Genomic DNA, 15,827 nt, shown 5'->3' with positions numbered 1-15,827 from the left:
TTCACACGTGTTCTGTGTTGTTGGAGATGACTGTGAATCTAATGAATTTGATTCAATGAACATGTACTGTGCCAAGTACAATGATAGATGGATCAATGGGAGGAACACCCTCATGGAAATTCAATTCAACAAGCACCAGATCAAACCATCAGGGTACCCAAGAGAGTAAATATAGACTCGTGAGGTCACACATCTCTCATGAATCTGTACCGATTTCTCAACTGTGGGTTTGGCATGGGAAAATACAGATAGGACAATACTAACTGATAGATTGTATACTATGGAAGCTTTGAGAAAGAGACGATCATACCAGAGGCTCCTGGCCACACTGCACACCTGCGCTGGAAATGGCACCGTCGGAGAAGGAAGACGTTTGATGCCCAGTCTTTCCGCCCTTGCCGGGCGCGCTTGGCAGCGCAGCTCCGAGCCTTGGTCACGTCACGCTTTCCGCCAACTCTCGCCGACCACCTCACACATGACATCAACAGACACACACTTACACACGCATACTCGATCCCCTTCCACTCTGCCACCTCTATCTCCTATCTCCCTTGAAGCTACGGTGCCAATCTGAATCTAACCTTAAACCAACCACTTGACGAACACTACAACACCTACATCCCATCCGTCCAAACCGTGATCGTTGCTCTCATGGCGCCGATTCGCCGCTACCTCCGGATCAGCAAGTACACCGTGCTCGAGTGTCGGATCTACCTCGAGAAGCCCTCTGACATCCGATGGCTGCTCAGCAGCCGTGACCCCGTCCTGCACCGGATCTTCGCCGCCATCCGACCCTTGGTCCTGCCCAAGTTACGCGAAGAAAACGAACGACTCCTTGCCCGGAAGAAAGGCAAGCCCGTCAAGGATGTCATCGCAGAAGGTAATTCTGGCTTTCGGCCGATGCAAGCCCTTTCTCCAGCGGCGTTGGAAACAAGACCTGCTAACATCATGCCATGGGTACAGATGACTTCGAAGTCGCCCTGTTCCTTCGCGAATCTCGAACACGCCACTCTCTGTTGACGCGACACAAGGAGTTTGAACAAGACGCGAACAAAAGCCAGAAAAAGCTGCAAGCTCAGGCGGGGGCGGGTGGCACCGCCGGCGGTCATATTCTGGTCGAAAGCGATGATGAGAGTGACCTGCGGATGCAGGATATCCCCGAAGCTGCGGCGGTCGAAGAAGGCGATGCCGGAGGTAAACGTGCGCGAGCGACGGAGGAGGAGCGGGATGAGTCCCCGAATGATCGACGCACTTCCAAACGGAGGAAAGACGAGGGCTCGATACCACAAATCGAAGAGCCCGAGGACAAGAAGATGCAGTTCAAAACGAACTATGAGGGGTTCAACATCTACGGCTGGGTGCTGTGTCTGCTCGTCACACGCAAAGGTGACGGGATGGGCGCGACTGCCGCAGAGCCTGGTCGCCAGGTCCTGATGGAAGAATGGATTTCTACCCAGGCTCAAGGTGACCTGATTGAGGATTGATTCTGAAGAGCTGCTTGGACATGTGCGGGGTAGATGGGCCTATCGGCCGGTGATGGCCAGCGCTGACTTTCGGATCCGATGGTCGGCAGACCGAACGTGCCATCTTGTCCGTGTCGACTTTGCATGGCTGCAGGGGGCGGGTATGATGTGCAACACTGCCTTGCAGACATCCCTGATCATGACCGTAATTGGGCAGAGTAGGATGATCTTGACTTCCATCTGGCATGATTGCAGGCTCTACGACATTCACTCAATGCCTGGATCTGCAGCCTCGAGGTCACCATGAAACACACCCCTGCACCCGTTTATGCAACAGAGGCGGTAGTGCTACGTGCAATTTGTGGAGTTATCAGGCCATCTCTACCGTGGTCTACAATGCTCCCTGTGCAACCCACGGTCTCAAGGTCCTGCATTCGATGGTCCTACATTCCTTTGGTCTGTGCCACTCAGCTATGCGCGAAGCTTCTCCCGTCCCAAGTCGGCCACTCTCACCATGGCGAATGGATTCACCACACATAGCGCCATCTGTGGCGCTCTGGACGGAAACGAGTTGCGCGATGCTCGGTGACACTGCGCCAGATGCATCTGCAGGCCTGTAGTGCTGATTAAACTTCCGGCTTGCTGCATATGCCAAGATCCTGGCATTGACGCTCTCTTTGGACAGGGCAGTTCTTGCAATTTCCTTGGAAACTATATGGAGCCGTGATATAGACACAACCCAAAACGATATCAAGGCCTGAACGGAATAATTTTTGGCATTTCGGGAGCTGAGCGGAGTCCATGCTTAGCGTTTAGAGTAGCTTGTTGATAACAACGTCGAAGCCTGACCCCGGGTGGACCCGAATTAATCCCGTTCCCTGTCTCCCCAACAGAAAAGTGGCGCAGGATCCTCCGAATTCGGCTCACCGTTTTCTTTCAAGTTCGGAGAGGGCCCTACAAGGAGGAGGACTAAAACGACCTAGAGTAGTTTACGAGTCAATTCCAACGCCCAACAAAGTGCGGAGGTTTTCTTCCATCTTTGTTCTATGGCGGCTCGGATGGGGCTTGCGGGATGGGGATTCAAGCCCAATCCTCGATACCACCCGTGACGGTCGTACCAGTTCAACAGGAATTACCGAATCGCGACGTCAAGGAACGGGGAAAAGTCGACATGTTATTCAGCAATCGGGCTAACTACCCCAAGCTGTACGTGCACCAGGAGAACGACTATCTCAGCCCATCATTGGTGCAGACATACACCGCTTCACGATGGACTGGTGACTAGCGGGATATGCATCATAATTAGTGGTCTTTTAGCCCGCGATTAGCGGGAGTCGGCTGGGAGGGGATTTCGAAATGGATCCATATCAATTCGTCGAAACGACGCCGAATCTTCTCGTCTCTCCAGAAAGCTGCCCCTCGTTTCCTGCTAATTAAAGAGCGGTGAACCGTGGGATGGAAAGACTTCTGGAAGGGCGGGTACCATTCCATGAAGCGGAGACAATTCTTTGTCTGTCTGAGTTTGATCTTCACCGCTGGAGATGGATTGCGATCGTGGTCCCTCGCCTCCATCGGCTGCGGATCCTGACCACACCGACATTGATTATTGATTGATTTTGAAGATGAATGAATTTTCGGTAGAGGGGGGCGGTGATCGACCGAGTCTGTCGCGCAGTCCAGTACCCCGTACTCGGCGCTGCATAAATTCTAATTAGGATTGGCAGAGCTGCAGCGAGGTGCATAGTACCTGCATTAAGCAGGTGATTAACTCGCGAAAGGCGCCAATCACTCATCGGCAAAGATACGGGCAGTGCAGGTGAGACAGAGACAGGGACAGAGACAGGGACAGAGACGGAGAGATTGATGAGTTCACCTCGTTAAAGTGCCGGGATGGCAAAGAAGCCCAAGAGGCGGACTCAGCTTCAGTTTAGTGATTACTGATTAGTCTAAAGTAGTCTATCCACTTCGGGACAGGCACAGAGGTGGCACATGATCACCACTTCCCAGCCGGACTATGACCGATCAAGCAAGCTAGAGAACTCCGATCTACCCACATCTCCATGATAGGAAATGAAGCGCCAAATTGAAGACCACAACGAACGACAATCGCAATTCGATATTTACCCCTCTGGCCACCAGAAAGCGCTAATGACCCATACCCGAGGAGATGATGATTGACCATGATTGACCATGATTGACCATGATTGACCATGATTTACAATGCCTCCGCAATCCGCAAGGCCATTGCTGCTGCTGCTGCTGCTGCTGCTGCTACTGGATTGTTTGCTGTTCCCACTTTTCTTCGCCAACGGCGCGGAATGAACAGTGGGGAATCTCATTTCCTTCACTTGGAACCATTGCTCCACCCGTACCAGAGAATCTGTAATTTTTTTTTTTTGGTTTCGGGACGGTCAATTTGCCATGTGTTTGTTCCATCGCCTTCCAGGGTTTCAGAGCCGACAATAATAATCCATCATGAATCATTGGGCATATCATCGGAAGCCCAGGGAGATCTGGGTTTGGTTTCGCCGTGGTCGCATGAGAGCTTCAAATCAGGGTCCATCTTCAGCCTTTTTGACCCGGAACACGGCGGGTATACTCGTACGTTTCCACTGGGATTTGCGTCAGTTGTTCATCATCGCGAACCAATCTCATCATCATCATCATGAATCTTATGGACCCAAGCCGAAATACCCATCGGAGTCGCCAATGCCTACTCCGAAATACCCGCTGGGATGTGAGGGAAAAAGAGACAGGCAGAGCAGAAAGAAGAACGCCATCCTCGTAACAGCATAGATTCATGCATGTGGTCCCCAGCACACGCTACAGTCCACACCACACGGTACTAAGTCGATTATAGACTCCGACACTGGGAATTTAGACTACCTTATCCACTGATGAGGGTCGGAGAAGTGGTTTTAGGCGCCCGCCCTAAGGTAGCCTGGGTACGGGAGCGGTTTATCAGTCATCGCTTTAGTAGTTATTGATCAAGCACGTACGTAGTAGCTACTCGAGAGTACGTACGGACTAAATTACTGTACAGGTTATCTCGGGTATCCTGCGGGATCGATTGGTGTGAGCTCTCATCATTATATCAGTAGGTTGACGTGCAGGACCATCATCCCTTCCTTCCCTTCCCTCCCGACCAACAACTTTCTTGCTCTTCACCTGCAGATGATCCCGCCCGCCCTTTTCTTTGTGCTAGACTATACGGAGTAGCTAGAGTACAATCCAAGCTGCAGCAATTAGCTGCACCGGCCATCAATCCGGTTTAGTCTCGTTCAAACTAGTAGCAGTCCGTGAAGACGACGGTTTTTAATCTAATCAGGGCCAGGGAAGGCAAATTGCACTGGACCCAGGGTTGGTTGCATTGCATAAGTCTGCAGGAGCGACTCCATTCCTTAGGAAATCTAAGGTAAGTTGAGTTCAAGTATTATTATTGTGAGTATGAGTATACTACGAGAATGAGGGGTGCCTGCCTGCCTGCCTTGGCCAGGTCAGTCAGTCACTTGGACAAACGGAGGTCCGGAAATCACGGAACCGAGCCCTGCCTGTCTGCCTGCCTATCTAGCTCCCTTCCACCATGACCTTACGGTAGTCCCCAATGACATATCTCGAGCCTCGAGAGAGAGCAAGTTTACCTACCCAGTGCAGTAAGAAGCCCAAAAAGCAAAAGTGCCAAGCTATATCCTCCTCGTTCAAAAAAAAAAAAAAGGATAGATAAATACCGGCCCCGGGGAGAGTCATAGCATCCAGAAATAGTAACCCGCTCTTTTCGTTCGCGCGCGCAAACGAAACCCCCCCATCCGTCAGATTTAGACTTAAGACACTATTGATAATAATAGCGAACACAATGCCATAAACAGAAATCCTGGGGGAGAAAGACAGCTACGTACTTGGTGTTAGTGTTAGTGTTAGTTTTTGCAAAAAAAAAAAAAAGAGTTGTTGCTGTGCGACAGGCGACAGGCGACAGGCGACAGGACAGGACAGGTCTTAATCGCATAATAATCCTTCAGTCTCAGCCGCCGCCCCCGGGAGCTCGGATAATACGAGGTGCTTGGAGTCATTGGACAGGGGACTTTATTATGAATCATGGAGCTATTGCATATGGTTCCTGGATGTAAGGAGGCTTGTTTTTCGTTTTGGCAGGTTTGGGTTTTATCGTGTGCGCGAGGAGAAAGAAAAAGAAAATGAAAAAGAAAATGTGAACTATATTTTGGGGGTGGGATACTGACTCGCGACGGTGTCTAGAGTCTACCTAGGAACAACTTCGTAGCTGCAAATGCGGCTGCTATACTAAAGTGGGTGGTTGGTGGTGGTGCCTGTGCCTGCCCCTGAAACGATGCGCGGCAAGCCACGACTAAACCGTTTAGGGTACGGCTACTCCGTGCAGTAACTTTCGCCTCCCCCTGGTCCAGATGAAACGACCTGTCATTATGACTCGCTCTACTGTCTCGCTCCCTCTTGCATTATTTCACAATCACGAACCCATCTTATCTGTCGTCCGTCGCGTCATCCCACCCCTGACTAGGGCTGCAAGGACGGGGAACCGGTCTCGGAGACAGCTATACTCTACTCTAGTTCAGCTATCCACAATCCACATCTGTTATGCACCCCCCAACGATCGTAATCGGGATTGCGATGTTTATGGTTGGCGTGACATCGACCTTGATAGTGTCGAGGCTGCAAGAAACACAGTAAACCTCAGCCAGGTTGTACCGCAGTAAGCAGTAAGCAAGAAGGAAGAAGGCTTGCAAGCCAAAGGTCTGAGGATCCGATGAGGATTGTGTGGATGTGGCTTGGAAAATCGGACGACTAAGATAGAGCTGATGGACAAGAAACGACGGTAAACCCGGACCCGGCACTCTGGCTGGAGCTAGGATCTTCTTGATGTACATACAGTAACTACGTCCGTGTGTGAGAGATCACACGCAGGAAGAGACGAAAAAGCAGGCTGCCTCGCGCAACAGCCGCAAGTTAGTGGAAGGAAGGAAGGAAGGTGTTTCCCCCTACTTTTGCTTCATCCATTTCAAGGTTTTGCCTTCCCACCTCCGCCTCCCGTTGCAGCCTTTTCTTGTCATTTGTTGTTGTAAACACTAAAACCCCATATCTGGCACCGAAAAAAAGATCTACGAACTGGCACGTGTCGTTATGGTAGGACTCAGGACTAGCCCCCAATCCCGTAAGCCTATCATACGCACATCAAGGATTGAGGTTGCCTGAGCGCGCGCGCATATATCCTGGTCATACTTGAGTATCGTTGTGGAGTGCGGTCGGCCGTGGTGCCTTGTCGTTCATTTCGTGATGATGAGGTTGAGTCATCGCGACCGGCCGGTAATTATTTCTTCACGGTTTCTAGCGAACTAGGTAATTTACGTAACCGGTGCTTAATGACGGCTAGGGCCAATGCGGCGTTTTGTCCTTCACTGAGGGTAGAAGAAGAAGAGGGAAGCGCGAAGTCGACACACAGTGAATCTCTCCAACCCAGCGCTGGTCGAAGGTGGTGGAAGAAGTCAAAACACAAGAGCAAGAGAGAGACATCCCCAAGGCTTGGAACATAGCGGAAGGACATTTAAAGGCGAACATATTGATTGACATGCGGTAGAAACTCACCTCAGCAAGGAGGGTGGGTCGTTCGTGGGTGCCTCTTTTTCTCCTTTGCCCTGAACAACCTTCCAGAAGAATGATCGACTGCTGTGGTGTCAGCCAGGTCGGTTTCGATTTCCCTTTTGTTTGATGTAAATGTTGTTTTCTGTTGGGTCGCATGGAAGAATTTTCGACTTCTTCCCTCTCCTCCCCCCCCCCCCCCCCCGCCTTGTACTGTACCCTTGTACTGTACCAGAGGTCACGAAGCCATTGACTTCGTGTCCCTTACTGCATCTGTCTGTCTGTCTAGCTGGCTTGTCTGTTTGTATCGGGTACCTCCGACACATTTCATTTGGTTTGAGACTGAACCAGAACCCAGACTTTCTGCTCCAGCATTGGAGTGTCTGGGAGTCTGGGACTCATGATGAATAAGCTCTCACTACGCAATCTCATGCGAAGTCAATCAACAATGAAACCTGCGGAGCAAGTTTGAAAAAGGGGGAGGCGAAAACCACTCCTAGTCTTAGTAACGTAGTGCTGCAATCCCCGGGCAGCCGAGAGTGGGACAGGGAGAGACGGACTCGGGAGAGAGAGGAGACGGAGAAGAACTTCTAGAAAATTTCCGTGGGATTTCCTAATTGGGGGAGGCTTCCCCATCGGATTTCCCATCTGCTTCCCATGATCCCATCTGGCAGCCCACCCGGTATGGCACTAGTGTAAGAACCGTCAGATTCTGACGTAGTTCGGTTTTTTCCCCTTCTGTCCGAGTGGAGCTCAGCTCCTGTTCCCGACAGGGGGTACGTCCTTAATATTAACTGGGGGTTTTTTTGCCCTTGATTTTATTTTTTTTTGCGTTCGATTTTCTTACCTGGCGCGCGCTGTTGTTGAACGCCAATCATTCTTAGTCGGTGTTTTTTTTCTCGCCCAGATAGATTTAAAAATGAAAATTAAAAACAAAAATATTGCAGATAAAAATAATTTTTGAAAATGAACAGGAAAAAAATAAAAGAAAAATAACACCGCGACAGAGAAACAAGATTGAAGTGTATATATTAGGCACCTTCGAACCTCGCTTTTGAGACTTTCCTTTCCTCTTCCTTCCTAGACTTCAAAGATCTTGAAATTATTCAAAGAAACATCACCACTATCAACCCACTACTACCGCCGCGCAGACACTCCTCATCTTCTGCCTCACCACCACCACCACCACCAATCACCTCGACTACCATCTCCACATCTACTCTCAACAACAGCATCACAATGCCTTCCATCGGTGGTACCTCTCAATTCCCTCCCTGCCCTGGCCCTCCGCCAAAGGGACCTCTTCCCCCGCTCCCCAAGTAAACAATGGGTGTACCATCTCGATATGAACTTGACGACCAATTGATTCGGACCGGTTTCTCTCCATCGCATCTGCTCCGCTTTGATGAATATCTCGATCAAGCGGGCCGGTTCGAATCGCTCATGATATGGGAGCTGCACCCTTTGGCATGGATATGACGATTTCGTTTTTGGGACTCGCACTACGGCTTTTTACCACATACGCCTTTTATTCGACACGCTTTCAATACCACCTCATTCTATCTTCAACACCCCTATTCATCATCTTTCGGGGCCTTACCTATTCTGGGATTACGCGACAGCATCTGACCGATTCTCTCATGTTGCCGATAATTTCACTTTCCACCCAACGAGATCATCCTGGAGACGAGCGCAGGCGCTCTGCTCCAATTTCTCCCACCAGCAATCGCGCTTTGGTTGTTGCGACATCAACGCATCATCACTCACTGTGCCCTTCCGTGGCCGGTGGACCGAGCAGCGGACCCTGCCGCCTGAATTACCGAACCTGCAACTGCTACCAAACGGATGGCCATGTGTCTCATCTGGACCTTGGCGGGTCACTCGGTAACTCGTGGGTTCCAAAATCGGCAGCCTTGTCAGTCAGCCAGTCCGTCAGCAGCATTTCCACCAGCAACCAACCCCGCAAGAGTCGGTGACGACACGACTCCCGCTCGCTCGGGTTCCCATGTGAGATAGTCTCGGATCCTGCTTGGATTTGCCGGGACTGACCCCTCCTCGCACGCAACAACTGTTGATGTCAATGCGCTGATCCGTGTGGTGATGTTCACCATCATGCATTGCTATTGGCGGATGGATCACTTTGCATCTCAGCCTACATTTAATCATCGGGGAGGTTTTTTTTTTTTCTTTTTTTCTTTTTGTTCTTTTCTCATTCGACCCAATCCTCTTGCATCATCTTGATTCCTTATCTTCGTCTTTCGGAGGGTCTGAGCTTTTTTTCATCTTTGATTCCACGTGCATGTATAATAGACTTAATATACCCACCAGCATATCGCATCTTACTGCGCGCGCGATTTGACATCGCTAATGAGATTAACCATACTTCTTACTACTTTTGGCTCCTTGACGTCCGGTTGTAACCAGTGTAAATCCCGCATTGTAAGACGGCACAGTCTCATTGGTCATGTGGTAACTGCGAGACAGCGGGCTGTTCCCTTTCGTTGATTGAGGATCGACGGACAGGGATCATGATACCATCGCTGAGGAAAGCAGCCAACATCACCGAACCAACTTCCCTTCCTTTCTATCGATTCCCCCGCTTTACAAGCGACGATCTGAAACCCGCCAAAAGCGGAGTTATGACTCAACGACCGAGCCCGCTGATGACGATGGGTGATGATTATGATCACCATTACGAAATCATGATCCTGACTGGGTGACAGTTTGGGTTGGGGCCTTATCGGAAGCTTTGAGGGCAACTTGGAACTGTACCTTTTTTTTTTTTTCTGTTTTTCGTTTTACTTCCCATGGCGGAGTCCCAGATTCAATGGTCGCGCAGGCAAACATCTCCATCCCCTCCCTAGCTCTCCCGAGGTGGCGTGCCTTGGGCGCTCCTGATACGATGACGGTCCGTGGGAAGGGGTACGGGGGAGCTGTTCATCAGGCTGAGAATTACTACTAGTAGGTACTTGTTCCGGTTTATGGTCATAATACTTATGTTGATTATTACTATAATCGATACTGAACCGAGTCACTCGTGACATCCAAAACGTCTGGTGAGCTAATCTAACCCACATGCACTATTTATTGGCATGCATATGTATGGCATGGGTCCGAGAGCCGTGGATGATCTGAATAGGGCAACCTGACGATGTAATCATGATAAGCTACAGTCACTGCCACAAGGCTGTTACTCAGCTTCAGATGGCAGGCAGCATCTACTTCCTTCCAGACCCATGCCCTGAAGCAAGTTTACTCCATTTCCTTGGTTGCGAGCAACAAGAGGCGGGGGGTGGAAGGGATGCCAACTGGTTGAACCGTTGTTATAACGTCCTGTGTCCTTGTTTTTGACTGGGGAATCTTCTACCCTAACCTATTTGATTCTCTCCTCAAGTCGTCCACGTCCACGTCCACGACACCATACTAAGTCGAAATGGTGCCTAGCCCGGCAAGTCCGATCGCAGGTCAACTGACCCGACCTGAATCCTGACCCTGGCACTTGAACGCGGGGACCTGAGCCTAGAGGAGGGAGGGTACCTGATTCGGATTAACGCCACTTTGGACTGTACTAGACTCCTAGTAGAGTTCTTTCCCTTCCCCCCTTCTTGCACACAGTCTCCCTTCAATCCACTTACTCTCTCCCACACCCTCCTTGAACATATTGCGGTCCAGGCACGTTCCACTCTTACCCGCACTTCTACTCCATTGCAAAACGATATCATGCCATTTGCCATGTGCGCCAATGTATGGACGGGAATGGAAATTGAGTTTTCCTTGATCGGGAGTCCCTGGATGTTGACTACCTTGTAGATTAGGGTATTTGGAAAATGGGATGTGAGGAGAGCAAAAAAAAGCCGGAAATCAATCCCTCCTCTCACATCACGTTCGCTCTCTTTCTCTCTCTACCCGATCTCCTCCCTCTTCTTCCCTCTTAAGCGCTCCGAACTAAAAACAAGCGCCACTGCGTGGATGCGTTGTTGCCCTGCGGCTCGTCGATTCAGGAAGTGTGGGTGGTTCGTTGCAATTTCCTACCATGCCATGCAGGATGATTTGCACTGCTACAGCAGGAATCAATCTCCAGGTCTCTTGTACTGTACTACTGTTCACTAAGTGAACTTACTCCTTACTTACTACTATGTAATATTTCTTGTCCGTGGCATTGATCGCCTGGGAAGAGAGTCGGGATTGTCATAGTCGTATCGGTAGATGAGTGGGCTATCTTGTGATGGGTTGGGTGCTTATCCTTATCATCCGATCGTCCCTTCAAACGCCCGCCCCCCTTCCCCCCCTCCTCCGATGGCGACTTTATCGATAAGTTCTACCAGGCTTGCGCCAAGAGAAGGGAGATGAGGTGCTCGCGTCGTGGGCTTCGATTACCGAATCTCTGCAGCCTGGTTGCCTTTGGAAGGGTGAGGCGAGGCACGGGCCGTTGAAGGAGATTGAATTGACTAAAATCGCTCATTTCATTTGGTCAATGATCTGAACACCGGTCTCCTGTTTCGTGGTCTCGTCGGGTTTATCATAGGGACGGGACTATGGAAGAGAGGCCCCGATAACGCCATATTGAAACCGTACTTAATCTACTTGAGGTGGTAGTCGAGGCTGATCATGTAGCCCCTCCTTCCCCCTCTACTTCACTTCGTGACAATTTCACCGCGTGGATCGCTTTGGGTGATTGAGAGAAGTTAGTGGTGACGAGTAGATGGAGCACGGCAGCTCTGCAGGTGTCTATCTCGCGAGTAGCCGCCTCAGGCATACATCTGCAGCCCCACCCGACAACTCATCGATGCCTGAGGCCAGAGGCCGGAGATCGGGCAGGATATGGAATTCTGCACGTGATCGGCCGCGATCAACCAGTCCGATGCACCTTTGCACCAGCACCACAACAGCTTGTCCGGACGATCCATCGGCACGCGCGTGAAGCCTCTGAAAGACACGATGGTGTTGGAACTCCATGTTTGGGGGCCGGCATTCTCCCTGCCGTCCATCGATGCGCAATGTTTGGCGACCATTGCCTATCTGTCTCTCGCCCTGCCCAAGGACGCGTGGGTGCTCGTCGCAAGTAGCGATCCCTCGGTGTCTCCAACAAGTGAGTCGTCCGGACTTCCCCCCAAGTCCCGAAGATTCTCGTAAAAACATCACTAAACATAGCTTGTGGCAAATAGACGAACTCCCGGCCCTGCGAAACGGCAACACCTGGGTCTCCCGCTTCCGCAACATAGTCGACTACCTCCGCCAATACTCCTCGGGCGATTGGGATCTGGATGCCGAGTTGACCGGACTAGATCGCGCGGACAGTATCGCGTATGTTTGATCCCATCCCCCCCCCCTCCTTCACCGAAATCTCCGTACTGAATCAACGGATTAGATTCACCTCATTCCTCGACACGCAATTCCCGCCTCTCCTCGCCCTCTCCCTCTACGTCACCAGCCAGAACTACTACACCTCCGTCCTCCCCGCCTACTCGTCGCAGATCCTCACCTGGCCGTCGACCTGGCTCATCCCCCCGCAGATCCGCGCCGCCGCCAAGCGCGCCTCCGACCACCTCGGCCTCTCGTCGCTGGACCTCGTCGCCCTGGAGGAGGACCGCAAGCGCGAGCACTCGGCCGCCGTCGCCGCGGGCCGCCTCCCGGCCTCCCTCCCACTCCTCAAAGCCACCGCGCCCGCCCCCACGACCGCGGGCCTGGTCCCGAGCCACCGCTTCCGCATGGAGGCGGTCACGGCGGCGGCCTTCGAGCCCCTCGCGGCGATGCTGCCGCCCCAAAAAGATTATCTGCTCGGCGGAGACCGCCCCACGAGCGTCGACTGTCTTCTGCTCGGGTACGGGAGCCTCGCGGCGCTGGGGTCGGAAAGTCTGCAGGATGCGTGGCTCGGGGAGGCGATGCGGCAGAAGGCGCCGCGGGCGGTGGAGTGGGTGCGGCGCATGCAGCGCGAGGCCGGGCTGGCCAGTCTACCGTGGCGGCAGCCCGAGCGCCCCCGCTGGGTGACGGTGGGCAACACCCTGTGGAACACCGTGGCGGACGCGACGCCCATCTGGCGGGAGTATCGCGCCAACACCCGCATGCGCGAGATCGCGCAGTCCCAGGAGGCGGATCTCTCCGGCGAGGAGCGCACGGCGTTGGCGGAGTATGTCACGGGGTACAAGAAGGATGTGTGGTTGTCCGTGGCGGCCGTTGTGGGCGGGGTGGCGGCGCTGGTGGGCTATATGGCACATGTGGGGTTGTTGGGCGGTGGGGAGGGGGAAGAGGAATTCGAGGAAGAGGAAGAGGTGGAGGTGGTGCAGCCCGAGTTGCCTGTGAGTCTGAATGCGACGGACTTCTTGGGGTCGATGTCGTTTAGCTAGGCGTGGGTTGTGATGTGTAGGTACATGTACGATAGTTTGTTTGGTCGATCTAGAATCGAACTGATCCACCGTTCGGGGGGGAACGTTTATGATGTGTCTGGTGAGGTAATGCAGGAGATACCTCAGTATTCCTGATCTGATCTCTTGTACATGGTATGCACACCCGGGGGGATAGTATCTCCAGAGTAAAAAGTGCACGGCCTGCACCATACGTAGACGTACACCTCATCCGGAAAGACCACCACCGTCATCAGGCCAGCTGTGATCTATAGGCTTGCTAGTATGGATCTAGCAAGGATGCTATCCAACGAAACGATCTAATGCTCATAACGGGTGTAGTTCGTCATCAGCCACGGAGTATATCAGGAGTGCAGCTCCACGTCATCGATATACTACATACACATCCCTCTCCGTGTGAATCTTCTTATCCACGACCTCTCCTTCTCGACAGATCAAATGCGATCTCCATGCAGCAAGAGACTAGAACCCAAGAGCCGGAGAATTCAGGTCCAACCGCTCCCGAGAATCAACACCGTATCTCTCCATCTCCTAGAATACCCAAGTATAAACAGGATCATACATCCAATCCTCCAGGTAGGAGTACACCAAAAAGCACCTCCACAACCCCTATCCCTACCCCAACCCCAACATCAACCCGAGCAATCTGCACTGTACAAACCCCCCCCTCCATAACCCCCGGGCTTCTCCCCATACCCACGCAACCAAGTGTCATAGACCACTCCACTTCCACTCAAGGCACCGCGAGACTAGACCCCGACAAAAACGCCCGAACCAACTCCCCAACCAAACGCACCGTCTCCCCAATGCGGTGCGCCCCGATAAACGGCGCACAATGACCACACTCCATCTCGCGGACCGCAAACTCGCGCCCCGTCGCCGCCATCATCGCATACTGCGCCTCTCTAGGGATTGCGCGATCCGCGGCGGTGACGATGAACGCCAGGAACCCTGCGTCTGCCTCGGCCCACGCCGGCGCCGGCTGCGGCGACGTAAACGCCCGCGTCGCATGTGGGCGGAGGAACGTCTCGAGATCGCCGCCCGACAGCGCAGCTTCATCATCCCCCTCCCCCTCCCCCTCCGGAAGGAAGTTCCCGATCGGATCGTCGGGGTAATTGAGCTGCGGAGCGGGCTTTGTCCCAGTTTCATTATCAGCATTCAAGGTACGGTCCCTCTCACCGATCCCTTCCCCCTCCTTTGTTTTTCCCCCATTGGCATAACAACATGGTTATTAAGGGAGGGCAGGGAGCGCATGCATACATACCGTATCCAACAGAATCCACCCCGGCAGTCTCCCGCCCTGCAACCCGGCACAACTCACCCCCTCGGGCACGAGGAACGCCGCGAGGAAGATCATCCCCACCACGCCGCCGGGTTGGCCGGCCCGCTGGCGAGCGGATTGGCTTAGCCCGTGGGCCGCCGCGGCGCCCGGCATCCCGGCGTACGAGTGCATCACGAGGATGACCTCGCGGCCTTCGGATTCGATTAGGGTCTGCAGATGTGCGCGGATGGCGGCGGTGTCGGTGTGGCAGTCGGCGGTGCCGGGGTTGTCTGGGTCGAGGGATGGGTAGGGGATGTGCGTGGTGGGAAGGGCGGTGGTGGTGGTTAGCGTGTGGAGGAAGGGGGTGTAGAAGGTGGGCGTGAGCCAGGCGCCGGGGAGGAAGGCTATTGTTGGGGGCATTTTCTCGGGGTATGTACTGTTGGGTTGGATGGGTGGATGTATAGGATATGGTAGATTCGGGGGGTTGAAGGTTGGAGCCCAGGAGTATGAGAAAGGAAGATGTAGTGGTGGCTGGTCGGTAGTGGAGGGGATATGGGATGTTCTGATGGGTTTATGTATCTAGCTGTGGGGGTGGATGGGGATGGGGATGTAAGCCCTAGGAGCAGCTTGGATCCTCCTTACCCTTGTTCTAACGGGCTTTCCCTAAAAGGTGTAGCCTATGAAAATGACATCTCTAGTTTCGCTGCGGTTGATCGAGCCACACATTTTGACCCCCGCCGCTTAGCTTGATTCGTAGTTTCTGTTAGTAGTTCGACGGTTGGGAGTTCGTGCTTACGGTCTCAGCTGTGACTGCTTGGCTCTCCTGCCAATGGTAGAGCTTCATTTGTGGTACATAAGACCTTAGGGGTTTCGTTTTGAACTCGTGGGAAGTTGGTCGACTTAAGTGTGAAAGGGGAATTGGGGAGAGAGAAAGAGAGAGGAGAGGAGGGCACTGATGGCAACAGAGTGAGGGTTTTGTTGAATACTCGAGTCAGTCTTCCTACAAGTTACTTCGCGACTAGCATAGACTTGCTCATCTTTGCGGAAAGTTCATATTGTAGAAAGTAGTACAATACAGGTAAGTAATATCACAACCCGAAATCAGCATATGATACAGTTCCATCCCCACATCGA

At 52.6% G+C, this 15,827-nt stretch overlaps 3 protein-coding genes across 3 annotated transcripts; 2 read left to right on the top strand and 1 right to left on the bottom strand.

Annotated features, from left to right (window-relative positions):
* Positions 1 to 651: 651 nt before the first annotated feature.
* Positions 652 to 1,484, top strand: BO82DRAFT_375484 (uncharacterized protein; the record flags this gene model as incomplete). Its single annotated transcript, XM_025637483.1, has 2 exons — positions 652 to 880; positions 964 to 1,484. The coding sequence occupies 2 exons, from the start codon at positions 652 to 654 to the stop codon at positions 1,482 to 1,484; spliced, it is 750 nt and encodes a 249-aa protein (XP_025490859.1).
* Positions 1,485 to 11,694: 10,210 nt separating this feature from the next.
* On the top strand, positions 11,695 to 13,502 carry BO82DRAFT_312623 (uncharacterized protein). The gene is made up of 3 exons (XM_025632447.1): positions 11,695 to 12,159; positions 12,236 to 12,374; positions 12,439 to 13,502. Exons 1-3 carry the CDS (start codon positions 12,009 to 12,011, stop codon positions 13,412 to 13,414), a joined length of 1,266 nt encoding a protein of 421 aa, XP_025490858.1. The 5' UTR covers positions 11,695 to 12,008; the 3' UTR covers positions 13,415 to 13,502.
* Positions 13,503 to 14,109: 607 nt separating this feature from the next.
* On the bottom strand, positions 14,110 to 15,269 carry BO82DRAFT_355379 (alpha/beta hydrolase). Its single transcript, XM_025635434.1, has 2 exons — positions 14,697 to 15,269; positions 14,110 to 14,564 (listed from the first exon to the last, which is right to left on the bottom strand). The coding sequence occupies exons 1-2, from the start codon at positions 15,111 to 15,113 to the stop codon at positions 14,166 to 14,168; spliced, it is 816 nt and encodes a 271-aa protein (XP_025490857.1). The 5' UTR covers positions 15,114 to 15,269; the 3' UTR covers positions 14,110 to 14,165.
* Between the last annotated feature and the right edge of the window lie 558 nt (positions 15,270 to 15,827).

Source organism: Aspergillus uvarum, assembly GCF_003184745.1.
Source record: "Aspergillus uvarum CBS 121591 unplaced genomic scaffold BO82scaffold_35, whole genome shotgun sequence".
In the NCBI taxonomy this organism is placed as follows: Eukaryota; Fungi; Ascomycota; class Eurotiomycetes; order Eurotiales; family Aspergillaceae; genus Aspergillus; species Aspergillus uvarum.
Note: the sequence above shows the minus strand (reverse complement) of the source record. Positions and strands in the feature narration are given on the sequence as shown.